This window comes from Grampus griseus (genome assembly GCF_964374135.1).
Source record: "Grampus griseus genome assembly, chromosome: 3".
NCBI lineage: Eukaryota > Metazoa > Chordata > Mammalia > Artiodactyla > Delphinidae > Grampus > Grampus griseus.
Window position 1 is genome coordinate 162,053,186 of NC_139019.1, and position 22,070 is coordinate 162,075,255.

The 22,070-nt window shown below is 55.2% G+C and overlaps 2 protein-coding genes across 2 annotated transcripts in view; both read right to left on the reverse strand.

The window, feature by feature from the left end:
• Nucleotides 1–1,790: 1,790 nt before the first annotated feature.
• Nucleotides 1,791–1,961, reverse strand: LOC309820950 (cytochrome b-c1 complex subunit 10-like; the record flags this gene model as incomplete). The annotated part of the gene is made up of 1 exon (XM_082652008.1): nt 1,791–1,961. The coding sequence occupies one exon, from the start codon at nt 1,959–1,961 to the stop codon at nt 1,791–1,793; it is 171 nt and encodes a 56-aa protein (XP_082508134.1).
• Nucleotides 1,962–8,782: 6,821 nt separating this feature from the next.
• The window catches only part of PBX4 (PBX homeobox 4), a 37,987-nt gene continuing 24,699 nt past the window's right edge, over nt 8,783–22,070 (reverse strand). Inside the window, exons 3-8 of the mRNA XM_082651269.1 lie at nt 16,080–16,324; nt 15,613–15,803; nt 15,216–15,351; nt 12,117–12,273; nt 11,676–11,782; nt 8,783–9,168 (exon numbers count right to left, since the gene is read on the reverse strand). Coding sequence (XP_082507395.1) covers nt 9,082–9,168; nt 11,676–11,782; nt 12,117–12,273; nt 15,216–15,351; nt 15,613–15,803; nt 16,080–16,324 — 923 coding nt within the window. The 3' untranslated portion in view covers nt 8,783–9,081. The remainder of the gene's footprint in view (nt 9,169–11,675; nt 11,783–12,116; nt 12,274–15,215; nt 15,352–15,612; nt 15,804–16,079; nt 16,325–22,070) is intronic.

The following is a 22,070-nucleotide window of genomic DNA, read 5'->3' on the forward strand; positions in this document are numbered from 1 at the left end:
GCCTTTGACGAATGACCAACGTGGGGTGAGTGGGATGGCAGATCTCCCCTCCACACAGACCACAGCTCTCCTCACCTCTCAACCCTCCCCAGGACTCGCTTTGGTCCGGAAAATCCCCATCGGCCAGGACCAGAGGGAGTTCCCTGGAGGTCCAGTGGTTAGGACTCCGCGCTTTCACTGCCAAGAGCATGGGTTCAATATCTGGTCGGGGAACTAAGATCCCGCAAGCCGCGAGGCCAAAGAGAAAAAAAAAAACAAAAAACTTGAGGACCAGAGATGGGTAGATCCTCCCTGGGGACATACAGCCCAGTCCCCGTCCTGTCCCCGGTGGCTGGGCGGCGATTGGGTGGGGTGTGTGGGTGATGGGCCCAGAGCGAGATTAACCGGAGCCACGCCCACAGCTGCGGAGTTGCCCCATCACCTCTTTTTTTTTCTGGCCGCGCCACCATGCTTTCGGTATCTTAGTTCCCCAACCCGGGCCAGGGAATTCCCTTTTTTTTTTTTTTTTGGAGTTGCCCCATCCCTATTCCAGGGGAGAACGCGGTTCCAGGAGGAGAAACCAAAACCCCCTGGCTCCTGAGGTGCCCCCAGCCCCTGGACGCTGGCTGTCTGGCGAGGACGGGGCGGCTAGGGGGAGAAGAAAGCTGGGGAGGGGGCGGTAGTGAGTCAGGCTGGGAGCAGAGGAGAGGGGTGGGGTTTGGGGGAGGGGTAGAACAGTTCGCCGGGCATAGGAGGGAAGAGAGGGTGCTCCGGCAGAGGGAACGGCCAGTGCAAAAGCCCTAGGGTGGGAACACGTTTATGGGAGGGGTAGCCAGGGGGCCAGTGAAGAGGGAAATGACGTCACAGACACACCTTGTAGGGCCTGGAGGGGGACAAAAAGGGAATTGGAGTCTGAGAGGGAAGGGAAACCAGTGCCTGGATCCACTTCCCGTTGTAAGATTGCCCCCTGGCGGCCCAGTGAAGAACAGGCAGGGAGACGGTGGGGTCCGTCCATCCTCAAATCTACCCTCTGGCCCTCACAGGCCTTCACAGAAATTGTGGCAGCCTGAGCTTGGCTGCCCTTGGTCAAACCACCGCCCTCCTGTCTTCCTGTGTCAGTGTCCCCCTCGGCCGAACGGGGACAAGGTAACCCCAGACTCTCCAAGAGCATGGACACCATGCTCGGTGCTTTGGGTCCTCAGTGCTCACGTGATTCCCACCAAGCCTACTGGGGCAAGAGCTACTTCTGTTTCCACTTCACAGCGGGGAAAACTGAGGCTCAGGGAAGGCAGCACATGCAGGGTCTCCTCACACCAGGGATACCTGTCAGGAGAGACTGGACCCCACCAGGGGGGCCAGAACACAAGTTCAAGTTCCGCCTGTACATATCTCCCCAGTTCTTCAGTTGAGGGAGGCTAGCAAGAATAGCACTAATTTGTTCTTCAAACTTTCTCTTGCTGATGCTGGTGTCCATTGGCGATTCTTCTTTTTTTTTTTTTTTTCAGAGCAAAGTTTCACGCTGTGTGCCTTCACACACCAAAACTATCTCCACCAACATAGGAAGTCTAACTCGTGCTGTGTATTTCCTCAAGGGCCTGGGCCTTTCCAGATGCAGATGGAAGGAGGCAGCACCACCAGACACCAGAGGGATCTGAGTTCGTTGGGGGGGAGGGCAGTGTCGGTTTAATTAATTGTCCTTCTTTTTTTTGGGCCACGCTGCGTGTGGGATCTTAGCTCCCCAACCGGGGATCAAACCCGTGCCCCCTGCAGTGGAAGTGCCGAGTCTTAACCACTGGACTGCCGGGGAAGTCCTAATCATCCTTCTGAAACTTGCCATTGATGTAGGGCACCTGGTCCAGAATCAGCCACCACTCGGTGGCCCACACCAGTCCCACGGTGCCCACGGTGCCCCACATGCCCGCCATGGGAATCCAATTTCTGGCCAGCTCGCGACAGTGCGGGCCCAGGAACCTGCTCAGCATCCTGGGGCCCGCTGGTGATTCTTGCGTGAGTCAGTGCCATCGTGGGCCAGCGGGAGACCCTTCAGTGCTGCTCCTGTGTCTGTGATTTACTCTAAAATTCAGGTCCTCTGGCTCTCTGACCTCAGGCTCCTACACATTTGGATGTAAGTTTTGAGACTGGAAGTGCTACTCCTCATGCCTGAAGAAGGTCCCTCATCACCTGGTTCTACAAGGACTGGCTCATTAGCCACTACAGTTGCTCACCTTCAACACACCTTGAAAGGAGTTCAGGGCGGAGATCAGGAATGAGGCTCTCAGTGCTCTGGGAAAACTGGCAGAACAGGTCTTCAGATAGGTAGGTATCTTCAGGAGGAAATTTTTTTTTTTAATGACTATTTATTTATTTTTGGTTGTGTTGGGTCTTCGTTGCTGCGCACCGGCTTTCTCTAGCTGTGGGGAGCAGGGGCTTCTCACTGCGGTGGCTTCTCTTGTTGCAGAGCACGGGCTCTAGGCGTGCGGGCTTCAGTAGTTGCGGCTCGCGGGCTCTAGAGGGCAGGCTCAGCAGCTGTGGGGCACGGGCTTAGTTGCTTCTCTGCATGTGGGATCTTCCCGGGCCAGGACTCGAACCCGTGCCCCCTGCATTGGCCGGCGGATTCTTAACCACTGCCAGCAGGGAAGTCCCAGGAGAAAATTTTTATGAACCAAATTTCTTGCATCTTCCCGTACTTAGAAAAGCACTAAAATCATTAACCGAGACATCTGCTCTTTGTGACTAGCAGCAACCTTCTACTGAGATGTGTGCTTGATTGCACGTCCCCTTTTCCAAAATCACATATATGCTGACCTCCTTCACACTGCTTCGGAGCAGTTTCTCAGAGCTCTCTGAGAAGCTCTCTCCAGGGCTATGGTCCTCAGTATGGCCCCAAATAAAACTGAAACTCACAGCTCTCATGTTGTGCATTTTAATTTCATTCGACATTCTCTTTCCAATTTATCGCTATTCCAAAATAAGGAAACTAAGGATCTGACACCCCAGCAGCACCCTGTCTCAGCCAGCCCCGAGGGAATGCTGTCGTGTGTAGGGCCCACACCCAGGCAGGGGCCGTAACCCCAGTCAGGATCACACATTCCAGGTATAGGGCCACCACTTGCAAAACTCTAATCTAAAGCCAGTCTTTTTTTTTTTTTTAATCACCAGTCAATCCTGGACACTTTGCTAATTAATTAGCATGATGAATATTACAACTGATTTTTCTCTGGTGGGAGGACTGCGGTTAAGATGTGTGGATCAGCTAAAAATAAAAAAAAAAAAAGGTTCTGAAGAACCTGGGGGCAGGACAGGAATGAAGACGCAGACGTAGAGAATGGACTTGAGGACACGGGGAGGGGGAAGGGTAAGCTGGGACGAAGTGAGAGAGTGGCATGGACATATATACACTACCAAATGTAAAATAGATAGCTAGTGGGAAGCAGCCGCATAGCACAGGGAGATCATCTCGGTGCTTTGTGACCACCTAGAGGGGTGGAATAAGGAGGGTGGGAGGGAGACACAAGAGGGAGGAGATATGGGGATATATGTATATGTATAACTGATTCACTTTGTTATAAAGCAGGAACTAACACACCATTGTAAAGCAATTATACTGCAATAAAGATGTTAAAAAAAAAACCATTAAAACACTAAAAAAAAAAAAAAAGTGTGAATCAGGGAGAATATTAGCGGCTCTCCCCCTCCCAGACACCTGGCCAGAGTTCCAGCCTTATCTGGGAGATGGTGAAAATGCAGATTCCCAGGCATGGCCCAGACCTGATGAACCAGAGCCTGCATTTAAACCCATCTCTGGCCTAAACCCTTCAGAGTAGCTCCCTTGACTTGAGACTGTGAATTGGTCTTGTGTCCAGCTGCTTGGAACCCTACCCAGGTTACAGTGGCTTTTGCCTCAGTGGCTCCGTGGAGCTCTAAGCAGATAGAGTGTGCCTTTCTGGGGCTCCTGACCAGGTGATGGAGATGTGATTTCATGGAACCTGGGGAAGGTGCCTACTCATCTCTCAGAGGCAGCCCAGGACACGGATCCTCAGTCTCTGCCTCCCAGCAAACTGGCTCACAAAAGCAAGACAAATCTCTGAAAAGCTACACAAATGGTACGCAAAGGATATGCAAATCCCACACATCTTTAATTCAAATAAAGCAAGTCGTGCATATTATATGCAAATAACAAACACATATGCAAATGTCATGAGAGGAAGGGTGCCCGGCTCAGGGGTGAGGGTTGTCAGACACATTTCAAGGAACACACTGAGTATAATAGTAATGGTGGGGCTTCCCTGGTGGCGCAGTGGTTGAGAATCTGCCTGCTAATGCAGGGGACACGGGTTCGAGCCCTGATCTGGGAGGATCCCACATGCCGTGGAGCAACTAGGCCCGTGAGCCACAACTACTGAGCCTGCACGTCTGGAGCCCGTGCTCCGCAACAAGAGAGGCTGCGATAGTGAGAGGCCCGCACACCACGATGAAGAGTGGCCCCCGCTTGCCACAACTAGAGAAAGCCCTCGCACAGAAACGAAGACCCAACACAGCAAAAATAAATAAATTAATTAATAAACTCCTACCAACAACATCTTCTTTAAAAAAAAAAAAACGTAATGGTGGAGGTCTCATTTCCTGCCCTGAGCCCGGCCCTTGGACCTGACAGCTACAAGTTGAGGGGGTCTTATATCCCTGGGTCTCCAGCCCAAGAGAGGTAGGTCTCCAGCCTCTAGCTCTGTACTCGCTGCAGGGCCACAGCGGCCTCTGGTGGATGGTGATGGGACACAGCAGCTGGACCTCTCACTCCACCTCCACTTTCTTCTCCCTGTGTGGTGGTTTCCAGATCCCCCTCCCGTGGGGCCCTGATCATGAACTTCCAAGCCACAGATTAGTGGGGGAGGGGGAGAGGAGGGGGAGGGGGAGGGTGGAATAATGAGTAATGAGCAGGACTGGCTGAGGGGAGTGGTCAGTGTTCCAAGGGCTCCTGCTGCTCTCCCAGCACAAGCCTCAGGGATTTCTAAACTGCAGACTGCCCAAGGGTACACAGAGAAATGAGAGATCGCTTCCCTGTCAACTACCGGATCCTTGGTTCCTTCCCCAGTGGCCACGGCTGTGACCTGCGTCTCCTTCCAGAGATACTTGGATACCCCCACCCCCCCCCCCAATTTCGAAAATGGACACAAATGGTTATCCTTCCTACTTTTTTTTACATTAATGCATTGTGGAGACGAGCTACTTCAGTCTTTTGAACGGTTGTATGCTATTCCACTGCAGGGCTGAACAGCGTGATTTAAACAGTGCCCAAAGGACAGACATTTATTTTCATTTTTTTTGCAATTACAAAAACATGTGGCGGGAAATGCATCACTTTGCATTAATTTGCATGTACCTGTAGAAGAATTCTTAGAAGGGAAACTGGTGAGGGAGCGGGTGTGTGCATTTTTAATATTAATGGGTTCTAGAAGATTGCCATCTCGAGCAGCCATACTCTCCCCAGAACTGCCTTCGGGCTCACAGCCTTGGCTCTGCCTGTCTCTCTCCTAAATGGGAGCCTGGGGCACAGGTCACGAAGCCTCTGTGCCTCAGTGTCCCCACCCGTTGCATGGAGGTAACCATCAGCACCCACTCTGCCAGCAGGGCGGTGTCAGGGGGTGCCAGGTGACTCCTCCGCGCTCTTGTGGTCCTTAATAGCTCGATTAGTGTCGTGGGGCCACATTTTAGGCATTTTTTTGAATAATGCTGTATGAAATGCTGGTAAAGTGTGACTTTACGCGCAGAATTTGACCTAGGGAGTTTCCTCAAATTACAGCCCTCCAAGAGGGACTTCCCTGGCGGTCCAGTGGTTAAGACTAGGTGCTTTCCACTGCAGGGGGCCCAGGTTTGATCCCTGGTTAGGGAACTGAGATCCCACATGCCGCGCAGTGCCGCCAGAAAACGGAAACAAACAAGCAAACCAAACCTCCAAGGGACTCAGCCAGAAGCTGGCGGCCGAGCCAACCACGAGCCGCATTCACGCCACAGCCACGAGAGAGCGCAAGTGAGCGGGAGGCTCCAGGGCCACCTGGGACCCGCAAATTGCTGCTTTGTCTATTTCCTGTGGGACCGCGCTCTCCACCTCCTCTCCAGTGTCCACACGACCTGCCGTGGCACATCCCACCCTCTTGCTCCCACAGGACCTACCCGGCAGCTCTCCGCGGCACTGCCTCAGTTTCTCCGCACGGCCTCTGGCGACCCCTTTGCCGCGAGTCTCCTGGAGAGCTGACTGTGCTCTCTGATCCTCTGAGTCGCTGATTGTCTCTTGAACTAATCGGTGGCCCCATTGCTCCACTGAACCCAGGCTGCTCAGTCTGGCAGTCATTTTTCCATGTTGGTGGACCTTCACTTTCTGCTCCTGAAATCTGTCCTTCTGGCTTCCATGACATCCTGTCTTGGTTTTTGTCCCATATTCTGGCCTCTCTCAACTTCCAAACTTCTATCGTGAACAAGACTCCGATGTCTAGTTGCGTGCACACCCCAAGCCTGTCAGTCCAGAGCTGAGCTACCTTCCCTCCGTGATGTCCCCGTCCAGTCTTCCTGTGGCTCAGACCACCCCATTCCTACTCAGCAGCGGGTCCGGCAGGTCTACCTTCACCCACGTCCCCCGACCCTAACCACCCCTGCCTGCACTTGACCACCAGCTGGGAGGCCGCAGGACCCTTGGACCCCCCTTTCCTGCAGTCTGTTCTCGATGCAGCAGCGGCGGATCGTGAAGATGTTAGTCCCCCTGGGGTGCCCCCTGCTCACACCAGGCCTGGCCCCCTCCAAGGGCCGGCACCTCTCGCCCTCCCACTGTTGTGGGTACCTCGGGCACGCTCTCTCAATCACCTCCCTAAGGCCTTGTCTTAAGGCACGGTCCCCAATGGGATGCTGGCCGTCAGAAGGAATGAAGCCCTGACACATGCTGTATATAAAATGGTGAACCTTGAAAACATGCCGAGTGAAAGAAGCCAGACACAGAAGGCCGCATGTATGGTTCTATGTATATGAAATGTCCGGAACAGGCAAATCCACAGAGACAGAAAGCGGATGAGTGGTTGCCAGGGGCTGAGGACGGGAAATGGGGAGTGACTGCTCATGCGGACGGGGTCGCCTTTTGGGTGGGCTCTACAACAGCCTCGACTGACTGAGACCCCCCCCAGGCTGTGGGTTTGGGGTTGCCCAGCATCCTAACAGCTCCTGCTGGCAGGGATAGGGTGAAGAGCAGCTGGGAGGGCTCAGTGGAAAGGTTGCAGATGCAGGGGGAGGTCCTGATGGCTGTCCCCCGCCCGCCCTGAAGGTTTGCAAGGGCAGTGAGGGGAAGAAAAGAAGCGCCAACCGTGCAGAGAGCCAGGCTGGGGGCGGGCTCGCAGAACAGCACCAAAGAGACTCGAGCTGAGGGGCGTCGCGGGCACAGGGCTGCAAACATGGGAGCTACCTAAAATATCCAGCACTGGGGCTGAGGGGCTCCGGCCGCGGCAGTTCATTCCCTGGAGGAAGATCCTCCCAGACACAGAGGCAGTGGCCAGTGCAAGATGCATCGGGTAGAGAGAAGCATGGTGTGCCAAGTGGGGGCTCGTCTGCAGGGACACACCCAGACCGCCGCGGGCCGTCTTGGCAGGTCACCCTGAGGACTAGCGTGCAGTGGGTGCCGGTGGAGAAGGGGCCAGGGCCCGGACACGGTTGGCTGAGGTTGTATCACCCGCCTTAGATATCCATTTCTTGGTTCTTGAAAGCAACAGAAATGGAGACGTGGAGGGCAGTGTGGTGACAGGCCAGGTGAGAGCAGCCGGCTGCTGCCCAGAGGCCCGTGGGTGTGATGGGTTGGGATGGGCAGATGTGCGGGGGGGATGGAAGCCACAGGGGTGGGGGGCAGAGGTCCTTTGATCCCAGGAGACCACCGTGCTCAGTCTTTCGGGGTGCAGGCCGGGACCCCGCTGTGCTGCATGGCTGTGACACAGCCGACCCTCACTCCCGCACCTCGTTTCCTGTCTGCAACCCTCACTAGAGTGTCGGCGCCACGGTGGTGACACCCGCGGGGGTTGGAGACAGGACAGAGGGATCTCTCGGGCATGGGGCCCAAGAACCGGGAGAACGGTGACGCATCCAGCTGGCCAGGATCTGGGCGGAGCTGGTGTGGAGGTGCACGGGAGTCAGAACACTCTGTGTCCAGAGATGAAACACTCTGGACAGAAGCTCAGATGCTGGTCATGGTGGCAGCTGACAGTGCGGGGTTAGGGCCGCGGTGACACTGACTGACGGGCAGATACAGTGCACCTGCTCAGGGCCCCGAGCTGTCCTGAGCCCAGGTTCATTTAATTCTCCCAACAGCCCAGCTCTAGCATCTTCATTCCCGGTGAGGGGAAGAGAGGAGGAGACAGAGGGAAGGTCCCACCCGAAGGCTGAAGCAGAGGAGGAACTGGGTGAGGAGACAGAAAGGGGCATCCAGGAGCCGGGGGACTTGCAGCGCCAAGCCTTGGGCCAGCAGGATTTCAAGAGCACGGATGCAGGAAAGTGCTTGGGAAGTTTATCGTCTTTAACGACATTTCAGCTGAAAATGGTAGAACTTGTATTAACAGAAAAAGGTGCCAAACCAATTCCCAGTAAAATTCTGAGCTCACAACAGACTTAAATCAAAACTGCATGAAACGACACAGCAGAAGAGAGTGTGGAAGGCAGTGTCTGGGCGAGTTGGCACACGGATGGACAAACGAGCAAACAGAGTAACAACCCGCCCAACTGCGCAGCTGCAGCCCTGCACCTGCGCGGTCAGCCATCGGCAGGAACACATCTGGGAGTGAACGACATCGAAATTAAAATCGGTCCAAAACTGTAATGGGAGAATTTGTGCCAAGTCCTGGAAGAAACAATTCAGCCTTAACCATAAAATTACTGTAAAAAACACCAAACGGAGTTGGCAGAACGAGCAGTGTCTCAGCCCATTTCAAACCCCAGCCGACAAGCAAAAGATGGTACCGGTGTCGCCTGCCGTCAGCTCAGGGAGCGCTGTCTGCTGTCAGTTCTGGGATTTCTGAGGAAACATGAATTCCAGGGAACCAAGGCAGGTCGCACCGTCCTCTTTTCTGCTCATCCCAACACTTAATTAGATGCGTTTGAAGTGACCCTGCCGGGGTCTCCAATAGGTGAAGCGGTCGACATTCGCCTCACCTGCCAGCCGCCCCTGGCCTGAAAAGACAGAGACAGAGAGTCAGAGGGGGGCTGTGGGACAGATGACCCATCCGGCCCCCACATCCCTGAGGCGGCCTAGAACATGCCGAGAACCGTGAGAGGAGCCAGGAGATGGGGCAGGGACAGAGGGGTCAGTCCTGGGTCACAGCTGGCCTTGCACATGAGTGTGCCTCCTTGGGAGGAACTGGCCTCCACTGGCCGGGCTCTGGCAAAGGACTGGCAGGGCACCGTGGCACACACTCTGAGGGTGAGGGAGACCCAGGCAGGCCCCGAGCTGACGGTGGTCCCCCAAACATCGTGGTGAGACGTGGTAAGCAGGAAGAGGCTCAGGAACCCAGCAGGACGCGGGCCTGGCTGGGAGTCAGGAGGGCAGCGCCCATGGCTGCGGGCGTGTGGGCTCTGTCCACAGGGCGGGGATATATCGGGCACATGTGACCCTGGGATGTTTGTCCACAGGAGCCCCCCACAATGGAAACCACTACTATTGGTAGTGGTTTGCAGCCCACGAGAGCAGGGCCTGCAACTCACAAGCTCCCCTTCACCTTCCTCATTCTTTTTTATTTTATTTTATTTTAATTGTATATTTATTTTATTTATTTGACTGCGTTGGGTCTTCGATGCTGTGCATGGGCTTTCTCTAGTTGTCGCGAGCGGGGGCTGCTCTGTTGCGCCATGCGGGCTTCTCACTGCGGTGGCTTCTCTTGCTGTGGAGCATGGGCTCTAGGTGCGCAGGCTTCAGTAGCCATGTCTCGCAGGCTCAGTAGTTGTGGTGCACGGGCTCAGTAGTTGTGGCGCGCGGGCTCTAGAGCGCAGGCTCAGTAGTTGTGGCACACGGGCTTAGCTGCTCCGTGGCATGTGGGATCTTCCCGGACCCGGGCTCAAACCCGTGTCCCCTGCCTCAGTAGATGGATTCTTAACCACTGTGTCACCAGGGAAGTCCTATTCACCTTCCTCATTCTTGAACTTTCCTTAACAGGCTGAACCCTCCTGCCTGCACCCTCTACCCCTTCCGACCCCACAAGGCCCAAGACCCTGCTCCTCACCCACCCATCCCGTTCCCCCCTCCCCCGCCTCAGCTATTACCTCCCATGTGCCCCAAGGATCTGCCACAGAGGACAGTGCTGGGCAAACAAATCAAGAGAATGCCTTCAAGGGCTGCCTCATCATGTGACACAGGGACACTGAGAGGCCAGCGTTGCTCCGCCCACCCTCAGTCTGAAAGCAACTGGGACAAGGATACTGGCCTCAGGGGGACACACTCTGCCCTTGGATGGACACCCATAGGCCTATGATCCCAGAAGGAGAACATGAGTGGGGAGGGGAGGGGTCCACTCGCAGGCCTGGGAGGTGACAGGCTGGGGCCCAGTGTGGGACTGGGAGCCAAAGGGCAGCTCAGGGCCAAGGAGATGGCTTGCAGCTGGGGTGACCTCAGCCCCTGAGACCTGCTCTCTGGAAGAGCATCTGTGCCTGTCCAGGGCAGGGGCCCACGGCACAGGTGGGTGTCCACACCACAACCCTAACCTTCCTGCTTACTATGTGGGGTTGACAGGACCCCATGTCACAGTCCACGGAACTCTCACCCCGATTCACTCTCACACGCTCACCCCTCCTGTGCTCGAGGTGCTGAGCCCTGGGCAAGGGCAGAGCCGGACAGGTCTGGCCACTTGCTGGTGTCAGAGCATTTACTCTGTTCAGGTGCTCATTATGGGCTGTGGGGTTGCCACAGTGATGGGATGCGCGCTGCCCGGCACCGGGAGGCATCCATTCCCTGAACCTTTAAGAGGGGCTGGGGGTAAACGGGTGGGGGGTCAACCCCGAAGGAAACAGGTGGGCTGTGTAAGGCCCTGCCCACTCCTGCATGGCCTTGTCACACCTGCACCTGCGCAGCCTCTTCAGGACAACCCTGCGCGGGGGGTCAGGCCCCTGTGGCTGTCAGTGGGAGGCCGAGAGGCCCCAGGGACTGCGAGAGGGATGATGCCCTCTGATCCTGGCTGGCCTGGCACCTTGCCCCAAACCCTGAGAAAGTTCCTGAGGGCACATCCCGAGACAGCTGAGATCCATGGCTCATTTTCTTCCCAGATCTTCACTCTGGCCCAGCTCGCACCGGCCAAGGGGGCAGCCAGGATGGTGAGGCCATGGCATGAACGTGTTGAAGGGTCTGAGCCCAGTGGGGCTGTACCTTCAGACCATCAGGGCCTCGTCTGCCCACCCTTGCCTTCTCCTGATGGGTACAGACACCATCGGGGAGGGAGGGCTCCTTCCCAATAGGCAAAGCCCTCAGCAGTCATCGAGTCCTGTGAGGCGTGAAGGTCTTTGCCGAGTGGGGCGCCACAGAGCTGGGCTCCCTGAGGCGGCTCTGCCAGCCTGCATTCGTCCCCATGATGGACTGAGACACGGTCGAGATAGCCGGTTCCGAGGACCCGCCACCCACCTGGGCTCCACGTCAGCCCTATCACAGAGTCCGGGAGCCCACAGGTGTCCTTGGGATTGTGTTGGAGACTCACCTGGCCCAGAAGGCTGCCTTCCCCAGGGGCGGGCCGGAGGGAGGCCAGCGTCTGCAGGGTGATAAGTGTGTCACTGGTGCTGGTCATCGGAAAGGGACCAAAGGAACCTGGAAGGGCAGGAGGGGTCAGGACCAGTGGGACCTACCAGACCCCCGGCCAGGAAGAGGCTGCGGAGGTGACTCCTACGGCTCCCTGCCCCTCCAGCAGCCCTGCGTGGGTGGGGAAACCAGACTTTTGGTAGGAACTTTCTGTCCCCACAGCATCTGCCCAGCCTGCCGGGATGTGTTGACTTCACTGGGATAATCACTAATGGGAACAGAAACCTCACAGTGTAAATAGAGAAAAGAGGCGTACGCAGGGACCAGTCTGCTTCCCCAGATGCAGCTCAGTGGGCCCGGCCACATGGGAGCGACTGACCCTGGGCTGGGCAGCCTTACTGACTAGAGCTGGGCCTCAAAGGGCAGCTGGCCTGGCTGCCCGGGCCCCTGACATTGGTGGTGTCCTCTGCCATCTTACCTGTGTAAGTAGTAGCCTCTTCTTGAAACTTCCCCATGTTCTTTTTATACCGGATTCTTTTGTTGCTGAACCAGTTTGAGACCTGTGGACAGGCAGAGATGGAAGTCACTGGAAAAAACTGACCTAGCGATGAGACGCGATGTGGACAGACAGCCGGGGGGAACATCACTGAGTGACAACGTGTGGCCCTGGGGCTGGGTGAGAGGCCGGGACTGAGAAGGTGGCGCTAATGAACTGTGGGCCCAGGGAAACGTCTGCAGTGTGTTGGTGACACCCTGGACCTGGCGTGGCTTATAGGAGAGGGGGGAGCTGGAAGGAAAACAGGCATGTGTGTGACACACTCAGAGAGACGAGTGTCTGCTCACTGCAGCGGCAGGCAACAGACTGAATACTGATGCGGGAGACGCATCAGTAACCACATTTCTGGGAATGCAATTTAAGCAAAGAACACAGTCGAATCCAAAACTTATCAAAGGATAAGGACCACTTGACAGTGCAGGGGAAGGAGCTGAGCACTGAGCTGAGGGCCTGTTTTTAGTCCCCAAAGCCAGTTAGGAGGGAGCTGCAGTCAGATGCATCCTGTAAGCAAGGGGCCAGCCCAGGGCCTAGAGGTCTGAGCCCAGCTCTGACTCCAAACCTGCACCGAGACCTCCAGGGCAGGGCCTCTCCCTGTGGGTCACTCTCTGGGGGGCGTCCTGGGCACTGAGGGTGCTGAGCAGCACCCCTGGCCTCCACCCACCAGATGCCAGTAGTGTCCTCCCCTCCCCCCGAGAGTTGTGATAATGAAAATGTCCCCTGGGGGCAGAATTGTCTGGGTGAGACCCTGGGCAGTGCCTTCCTAAGAGCGTGCAGACATATCCCAAAGTAAGGCACCAGGCCCTACAGTGAAAGGTTATGTATTTTAATGAACAGAAATAAACAGTTGAGTTACGTGGCAGCGCTGTGGATGGAGGACTTTTCTCCTCTAAAAATCTGTTTCTTTTCTTTTTTTTTTTTTTTTTGCGGTACGCGGGCCTCTCACTGTGGTGGCCTCTCCCGTTGCGGAGCACAGGCTCCGGACGCGCAGGCTCAGCGGCCATGGCTCACGGGCCCAGCCGCTCCGCGCCATGCGGGATCCTCCCGGACCGGGGCACGAACCCGTGTCCCCTGCATCGGCAGGCGGACTCTCACCCACTGTGCCACCAGGGAAGCCCAAAACCTGGACTAAGTTTGCAGAAGAATAGCAGTGAGCAGTTTTCCATGTTGAATTCAACTGGCATTTTAGAGGGACAAAGAGCAAACTTCCCGTGTGGGTGAGGGAGGGTGCCTGCTGGGGAGCTGGTCCGGGCCAGGGTCCACCCTCTCCACGGGGTGTGTCCCGACACCTCGTACAGGAGTGGGATGCCCTCTCCACCAGCTCGGAGCCATTGGCCACTCCCTGCCCAGTCACTCTGGTCCCTTTGGCTCACACAGCTGCAGCCGCCTGGGTTTCTGCCCATCTCCCTGTCCATGGGCTCAGCTCTCCCGCCCTTTCCCCCTCGGGCCTCCTCACCCTGGAGTTGCAGCTGTCCTGAAAACGTCTGTTGCCTCATCTGCAACACCCTTTGCCCTAATGGTGCTCTCCCTCCCCCGCTACTTCCTCCTTGGGCGAACCGCACAGCCTACACGACATCTGTATCCCAAATTCCGAGCCCTCCCTCAGCTGTCAGACATTCCCAGCTGGAGGACCTGCCCGAGTGGGGAGGGGCTCCCAGCACAGAATTCTGCTGCTGGTGGGCGGGGTCTCAGGGCCCGCCCACAGAGCAGGAGTCACTGGAATGTGGCCGGTGCTTTCCAAACTTTTGTTTGCAACGAACCCTCTCCTGAGATAAAGTTGAGACCCAAGACCCATGTGCTCTCTGGGGGTGCCAGGGCTTGAAGTGAATCTGGCCGTTTTCAGACAACTGCTCACGGTGACAAACAAGCTGCCATGGCTCCCACTTCTTCCGGGCCTCGAAGCCCCAGAGGTGCAGCCCTCACTTCAGCTCCAGCCAAGGTGCTGAGGACACCGCAGCGGTTCCAGGCCGAGTGAGGTCTCCTGTGACCGGGACACCTGTGAGGCTTTGCTGCCTGTGTGACCCTGCGGGGTTCCTGAGTGCCCTTGTCCCCAAGTCGCTGCTGGACTGGGCAGGGACCAGAGCAGAGGGTGGTGACGGAGGGCACAGGCTGACTGGGCTGGAAGCTCAGCCCCTCCAACTGCACAGTGGGAGCAGCCCTCCCTGCAGCCGGGGGCGGGGTGCCGTGCCCTGACCCCCACGCTGCCCCACGGGCGTGGCCTGGTCCTGCCTCTTGCTTGTGGGCTGCCTGCACTTACCGTTCTCGCTTTAAAGCCTTCGGAAATATTTCTTGGGTTCTCATCTTAGCCCCGCCACCTTACCCCAATTCCAGTGAGGACAGTGGTGGTCCCGACTACCAAGGTTGCCCAAGGCTGTCCAGGTCCCTTCTCTGACCTGCACCACCATTCCCCCTCTGGAGCCAGATGTCGTCTGTCTTGTACCCCCAGACACACACACTGGACTGTTTGAGAAACAAGAAGGCAAGGCACGCGCCTGAATTTATCCCAGGATAACTGAATCGGTACTTAAGCACAAGAGCTGGTCTATCACTTCAAGTCCTAATTTTCCTCCAAGTTCTTCTTCTTCTCCCAAGCTCATACCCCACCCCTCTTACGCAACACAGCACATCCCTCTGTTAGGAGAATATTAAATCCCAACGACTACAATCCACGGAGTACCTCATGATACACTCTGTGGTGTCGCCTCCGGGACCGCACACTCCACACCGGCCGCCTCAGCGAGTCCCCACACCTGGTGGGTGTGGCTTCCCGCCTGAGGCCCACTTTCATAGCCCAGACCCCGGGACCTGAGCCCAGTCAGGCCCACTGGAAGCCTGCCTACCCGGCTCCCGCCCCACACATTTCACCAGCTTCCCTGGGTGGCCTCCTCACTGGGCTGAACTTTCCCTCCCTTCTGGGTTCAGGGAGGTGTGGCAGGGAAGGACTGTCACCTGGGAGACGGTGATGCCACCCTTCCTGGCCAGCTCTTCTTTGGTTTCTTCACTGGGGTAAGGGTTGCTCACATGGGAATAAAAATATTCATTCAGCACTTCCGTGGCTTGCTTGCCGAAGTTCTGCCGCTTACGCCTGTGAAGACAGACGGCCTCAGCCGGGGATCGTACGTGGGGCCTCGTCCTCGTCTCTGATTCCCTAGAGGTTGTAACAGCAGCAGCCAGCACTTCAGTCGCCTTCCAAGAGGCTGTGTGAGGGCTACGCCTGCAGCTGTGGCCACAGCCCCTGCACAGGCCTGGAGGCCCCCAGAACTTAGACCCAAGCCAGCACTGACGTAGGTTCCTCTTCCTGAGAGCTGACCCTGGGGTCACAGGCCGGGGGTAGGTGGGGCCTGACCTGGCGTCGAGGACCCTCGAGCGCAGGGTCATCACAGCCTCGCAGGTGCTCTCCTTCAGCTGCATCGGGACGCTGTTGAACTTGCCGTGGAGGATGCCCACCACGTGCTCGATCTCCTTGGGCGAGACAGGCCTTATCCTGCTCTGCTCCCGGAGAAGGCTGGTGACATGCGTGGTGAACTCACGGCAGGCCTGGGGTGGGGAGACAAATGCCAGCCGGTGACTACCCGGCAGGCTGTCCCGGGGGCTCCACGTGGGACCGGCCACCTGCCCCCCGAGGCTCCCACACAGCCTGGCTACTGAGAAGTGAAGGCAAAAGGCTTCGGGTAAAATCGGCCACCTTTGCCGTGAGACCAAGTGTGTGGACGCCCTGCTCTGGGCCACCAAAGGCAGGCAGTTAGCGCTCCACGTTTCGCTTTGACAAATGCGCGTTCACATGACAGAAACTCTCCCATGCAGAAAGATCACCTGTTCATGTTTCTCTAGCTCAGAGGGGTAAATCTGTCGGGTCTGGGACAGCTTGGCCCTGGAGTCAGAGTGCTCAGGGCCACTGTCATTTGGACAGCCACCTGGGGTTGCTGTGCCGGCCGCCGCCTGGGCTCCTCTTCGGTGCTTCTCCGGCCTGCACATGCCCTCGGCCAGCAGCATGTTATCCAGCTTTTGGAGCTGAGCGTCGGGGGGACCCTCTGCCAGAATGCCACGAATGTTCAACCCTGGGTAAGAGAGGAGACACTGAATCAGTGTCTGTTGTCGGAATGAAAACAACCACGACAGAGTGTTAGCACTGGCTTCGTGTCTGAACACTTTTCACGGAACCCTTGAGGGGAAAGAAAGACTTCACCTGATAACAGACACTGAGTAACCCCCGTGACGCTGGTCCAGGTGCCGTGCTTAGGAGCCCAGTCCGGGTGGCGGGAATGCAGGGGGCACACCGACCACAGCTCACAGCCCACAGTTGGGTGTGTGTGGGGGCCCGCAGGGCAGGGGTGGGGTGGCACTGGGTGCTGGAAAGCCTGAAGCCCTGAACCTTGTCTTCAGATGGGAGAGGAAGCACGTTCCAGACACACACACTAGCACAGGCAGGGATACGAAGGCTAGTGGCCGCCTGGCTTCAGGCAAGGCCGTGCTGCTGTGCGTCTGAAACTAAGCCCCCCAAAACCGAGTTCCCTTACTGAGTTTGACTAGTTCCTCTATCTAAAACTTTATTCCCTTTCTTGTCCCCTTTGACCTCAGTCCTGTGCTAACTGAACACTAATCAGTCAGATGACTAAAATTGCTGTTGTTGATAACATCGTTAACGTGCTAAAATTGTTATTATAGATATCATCATTAATGTACAAACTCAGGTTATGTCTCCAGGGCAAGATGAGCTAACAGACCCCTAAGCCATGGACCCACCTGGTCAGCGAATCATAAACCAGAGACATCCTGATTCCCGAAACTACGATTATGAAATGTCACAAGATGATGATTAATTCCAGCCTCTCTGTTCTTCCCCTTAAAAAAAAACAAACCAAAAAACCTTCACTCAAAGACCAAGGTGGAGTAGATCTGAGGCTTGTCTCCCACTCCCTTGCTTGGCACCCTGCAATAAACACTGTACTTTCCTTCACCACCACCCGGTGTCAGGAGAGTGACTTTGCTTTTCAGAAGACTGAACTTTGGTTTGGTAACACATCTATTATGTCTGTTTGTGTTTCCTGTGCGTGTGTTGGGGGGAGGGTTGTTGCTATAAAGTAAAGAGGAAAAGACTGATCCAGAGGTGCCAGAGAAGATGAACTAACCCACCGAGAGACCTTTTTTAAAAAATACATTTATTTATTTATTTATTTATGGCTGCATTGGGTCTTCGTTGCTGTGCGCGGGCTTTCTCTAGTTGCGGCCAGTGGGGGCTACTCTTCGTTGCAGTGTGCGGTCTTCTCATTGCGGTGGCTTCTCTTGTTGCGGAGCATGGGCTCTAGGCGTGCGGGTTTCAGTAGTTGTGGCTCGCAGGCTCTAGAGCGCAGGCTCAGTAGTTGTGGCGCACGGGCTTAGTTGCTCCGCAGCCTGTGGGATCTTCCCGGACCAGGGCTCGAACCCCTGTCCACTGCATTGGCAGGCGTATTCTTAACCACTGTGACACCAGGGAAGTCCCCCACGGAGAGACTTTAAGCGGAGAAACAAGATGATTGGCTTTACAACATGGAGAAGCCACCGCAGCTGGAGTGAGAGGGTGACGTGCTCAAGGGCAGGACTGGACGGGCAGTGGACGGGCAGGGGAGGCAGTGGGGGGGAGCTGTTGCTGTCCGAGGGGATGCAGGTCAGCTACAGGGCGGCCAGAGGGCGAGGCCCCAGAGTCTGTGACCACCAGATGCGGGCGTGAGAGAAAGGAAGAGGCTGTGACCACTCCCACATTCGCCCTGGAAGGTGCCATTTTTTCCCAAGTACAGCACACAAAGCAGCAGGCAGGCACGAGAAAAAATGGCATCAGCCTGGTCCCTGACCCAGCTAAGCCTGAACGTCCAGGTGGCTGCGAGGCAGCTGCTTCCTGGGAGCTGGGGCTGAGCTGACCAGTTTGGGTGGGAAACAGGTATTCATGAGTCATCGGCGTGTGGTGTGTGGGAAATCCATACATATCCACGTGTACCTGCAGCTACACCTATGAGAAGGCCATGCCCCTGAATACTAGAAAACCAGCATTTCAAGAACAGGCAAAGGAGGAGACAGAAAGAGTTATCGGGTAGGTGGAGGAAAAACCAGAAGTAGTCACAGAGGGGTGAAAACATGGGCTTGGTCATTAGGGGAACGCTGTTAACCTCTGAAAAAGCAGGGTAAGGTGGGGTACAGCCTGACTAGCAAGTTCCGGAGGAGCATGGGAGACAGGCAGTACAGGGAAGAGCCTGCTGCAGGGGTTACAGAGCAAGCTCGGGTCTGAGGAGGGTGGTCTTGCAGGACCTGTGTCTTCTTTGCTTTTTCAGTGACAGAAGAAACATCTGTGGCTACAGAGGAAAAAAGATTGGGGGGTGGTTCCTGATGGAAGGCAGGGAACGGAGAAGGAGGTAATGATATAGGATATCCATCTAGCTCTGACTTTCTGGAAAAACAAAGTTTAGAGTGTTTTCTTGGAAACAGGCTCTCAATACTATCAGCTACTGACTGACTCAAGTGCTCAAATAAAAATTGAGTTTAGGGAATTCCCCGGTGGTCCAGTGGTTAGGGCTCAGCGCTTTCACTGCTGTGGCCCGGGTTCAATCCCTGGTCGGGGAGCTAAGATCCTGCAAGCTACGTGGTGCGGCCAAAAAAAAAAAATTGAGTTTAATCCTATCATATGGATATTTACTCATTAATCATGTGCCCCTTTCTTGTTCCCTATGTAACAGGTTAACCTTTTCTGTCAAAAACTCCCCAGTGAAAATTGAAGGCGCTCAAGAGATATCCTTGCAGGAATTTTCTTCACATGCAGGGAGCTTTACCTCCTTACGTTTGGGGACCCTCAACTCACCCAAAGGAACCCCTGCCACTTAACTCAGTCCCACTGGGTTATAATGTGGCTTTTTCTGAAAGAACTAAAGGAAAAGTGCCCCTTTTATCAGTTGCTGGCCTTCCAGTTCAGAGACCCAATTCTCTAACAACCTTACTTGGTCTTCAAGAAGCACCAGATGTAAACGCTGGGCACCCCTGGACAGAGCTGACCTGTGCGGCCTGATCCCTGTGAAGGCCCGCACCCTCCTAACCACTCCTAACCCAGAGCAGATAATGGACGTCCTCCTCCCTCAGGCCCTCTGTTTGCAAATCCTATTGATTCAAACTCCATGATCAACCCACCATCCATCCCCTCCCTTAATGCCACTGCTGGAACCCTGCTGCGCTGACCCCTCTCCTGCCCTCCATGACCTGTGAGGAAACCCCTCCCCTCCGATCCACTGTGCACACCGGCAAGCCAACTACCTTCAAACACTGTGCTCATCATGCCAGTCTTTTGTTCAAAGACTTCAACCAGGGCCTGCATCCACCTAAACTAAAGCCTAGACTCTGACACCTCGTACTCAGGGTCTTTCGTGACGGCCTTCCAAACCCACCTTCATGAACTTTCCCTCTGCTGGGCCCTTCATGGCCCTTTGCAGCACAGCAGATGCTCTGCGACCGTCTCAGTCTTACTCAGCAGCTCGTCCCTGAGCACCCGTGGTTGCGGCTGGGGCTCAAGAGTGACTCGAGAGGGACACACAGCACCCCGTCCCGCCCCAGAGGGCCCCCAGCACACCCTGACTCCCGGGCTGGAGAGGCCACCTCCACAGCTTCCATCACAGCTTCCGTCATTACAATTAGGGGCAGCAGTGGTCCAGGCTGGACATGTGGTGGTGGGGGCATGTGCACACCTGTGTGTGTTCATGAGTGTGTGACTCTGGGCTGCTCAGGGGTGCGTGGCAGTCTTTCATTCTTTCTTCTTGGCCGTGACACATGCCTTGTGGGATCTCAGCTCCCCGACCAGGGATTGAACCTGGGTCACAGCAGTGAAAGCGCCGAATCCTAACCACTAGACCACTAGGGAACCCCTTTCATTCTTTTATTTATCCAACAGTAAGCATCTGAGAGTCTATCACAAGCCAGGTACCCAACCAGGTGCTGGAGATTTTAAAAAATACACCAAAAAACCACGGGACTTACTGTCCTCAAATGAAAGCTCTCAAATTACAAAGAGAACACCATTTTCTCATATCTCTTTACGGGGTATGTGTTGGTGTGGCCTTTTTTGGAGGGGAGGTTTGAAATGCCGATTAACACAGAAAAAGCACATATCCTTTGATCTTGATCAGAACTCTGTTCTGCGAATTTACCCTACAGGAACACTGACCCCCGCAGATGTTGTATTTACAGGACACTCATGACCACCCCGTAACTGTGAAAAACCAAAACCGCCCAAATGCCCATGAATAAGGAGACAATATGCCTGTCATACCCCAGGCCCTGTGGTGTTAACAGTGCATATGTTATGACCATCATTCATGAGCTACAAGCTTTGCTTCTTTAAAGCTGTATATTTTTGCGAATGTATGTGTATGAGGAGAAGCAAAACTTAAAAAAAGTTACCCTGTGCCTTAGTCACCAGGACCGGTCCCAGCTGTGGACACGGCTATGCCGAGCGCCTTTGCCTTCTGTCAGCGAGCGGCCCCTTGCATGCGGCCCTGCCTCTCCCTCAGCACCGCGCATCTGTCTCCCAGCACACTGTCCCTGCCTGATCATGGTCATTAGACACTCGTTACCGTTAATTACAACAAGCTCATTTCCGGTCCCAGGGGTGCTCCTCAGCTCCCCCACAGCCCTCGATTGGCAGGCGGGGAGGCTTTGGAGACCAGGAGCTCAGCTCAGGGACACTGTCAGTTGCAGACACTCAGATGAGGTGGTGGGATCTAAAACAGAGGCACTTCCACCCAACCGCCAAATTTCCTTATGTTCCCAATTTACTGTGGGTAAAAAACTCCAGTAAACCAAACAAGGAAGTAAAATAAAATTATGAATAGCAACACATTATGTTTTTTCTAAGAAACAATATGGAACTGCTATGGACTGAATTGTGTCCCCCCCAAATTCACATGTGGAACCCCCAATGTCTATGTGGAATAGGACCTGTGAGGATGCAATTAAAATCCAACGAGGGGCTTCCCTGGTGGCGCAGTGGTTAAGAATCTGCCTGCCAATGCAGGGGACATGGGCTCGATCCCAGGCCTGGTAAGATCCCACATGCCATGGAGTAAATAAGCCCGTGCACCACAACTGCTGAGCCTGCTCTCTAGAGCCCACGAGCTGCAACTTCTGAAGCCTGCGTGCCTAGACCCCATGTTCTGCAATGAGAGAAGCCACCGCAATGAGAAGCTCACGCACCGCAAGGAAGAGTAGCCCCTGTTTGCTGCAACGAGAGCCTGCGCACAGCAACAAAGACCCAACACAGCCAAAAAAAAAAAAAAAAAAGTTCAGTGAGGTCATAGGGGTGGGGCCCTAATCCATAAGACTGTAGCCTTCTAAGCAGAGGAAGAGAGACCTCTTCCTTATTCCATTCCCCTTGTGAGGACACAGCGAGAAGTCATCTGTCTGGAAGCCAGGAAAAGAGCCCTTACTGGGAACTGAACCAGCCCCAGAAAATAGTAAACCAAGGAGCAGCTGTGTTCCAATAAAACTTTATTTACCAACACTGTGGTCTGCAACCCTGCTCCACAGTATGCATGTCACAGAGCCTAACATGGGTCTGAGGAAGAACCTACATGCATGCAGGTCCGGGTAGGTCAGCACACCTCTGAATCACTGCCTTCAGGTTCCCCCCCTTCCTTGGAATCCCCTCTGGATCTTGCCCCTTCTCTTGACAGTTTTCCTTCTGTGGGTGCAGTATGAAGGATGAGATTTTTGCTTGTTTTGTTCAGTCCTAATCTAGATCAGGACTCCTTGAAAGGTAGTGTCTGGTTTGCCCTCCGTCTATGGAAAGGCCAA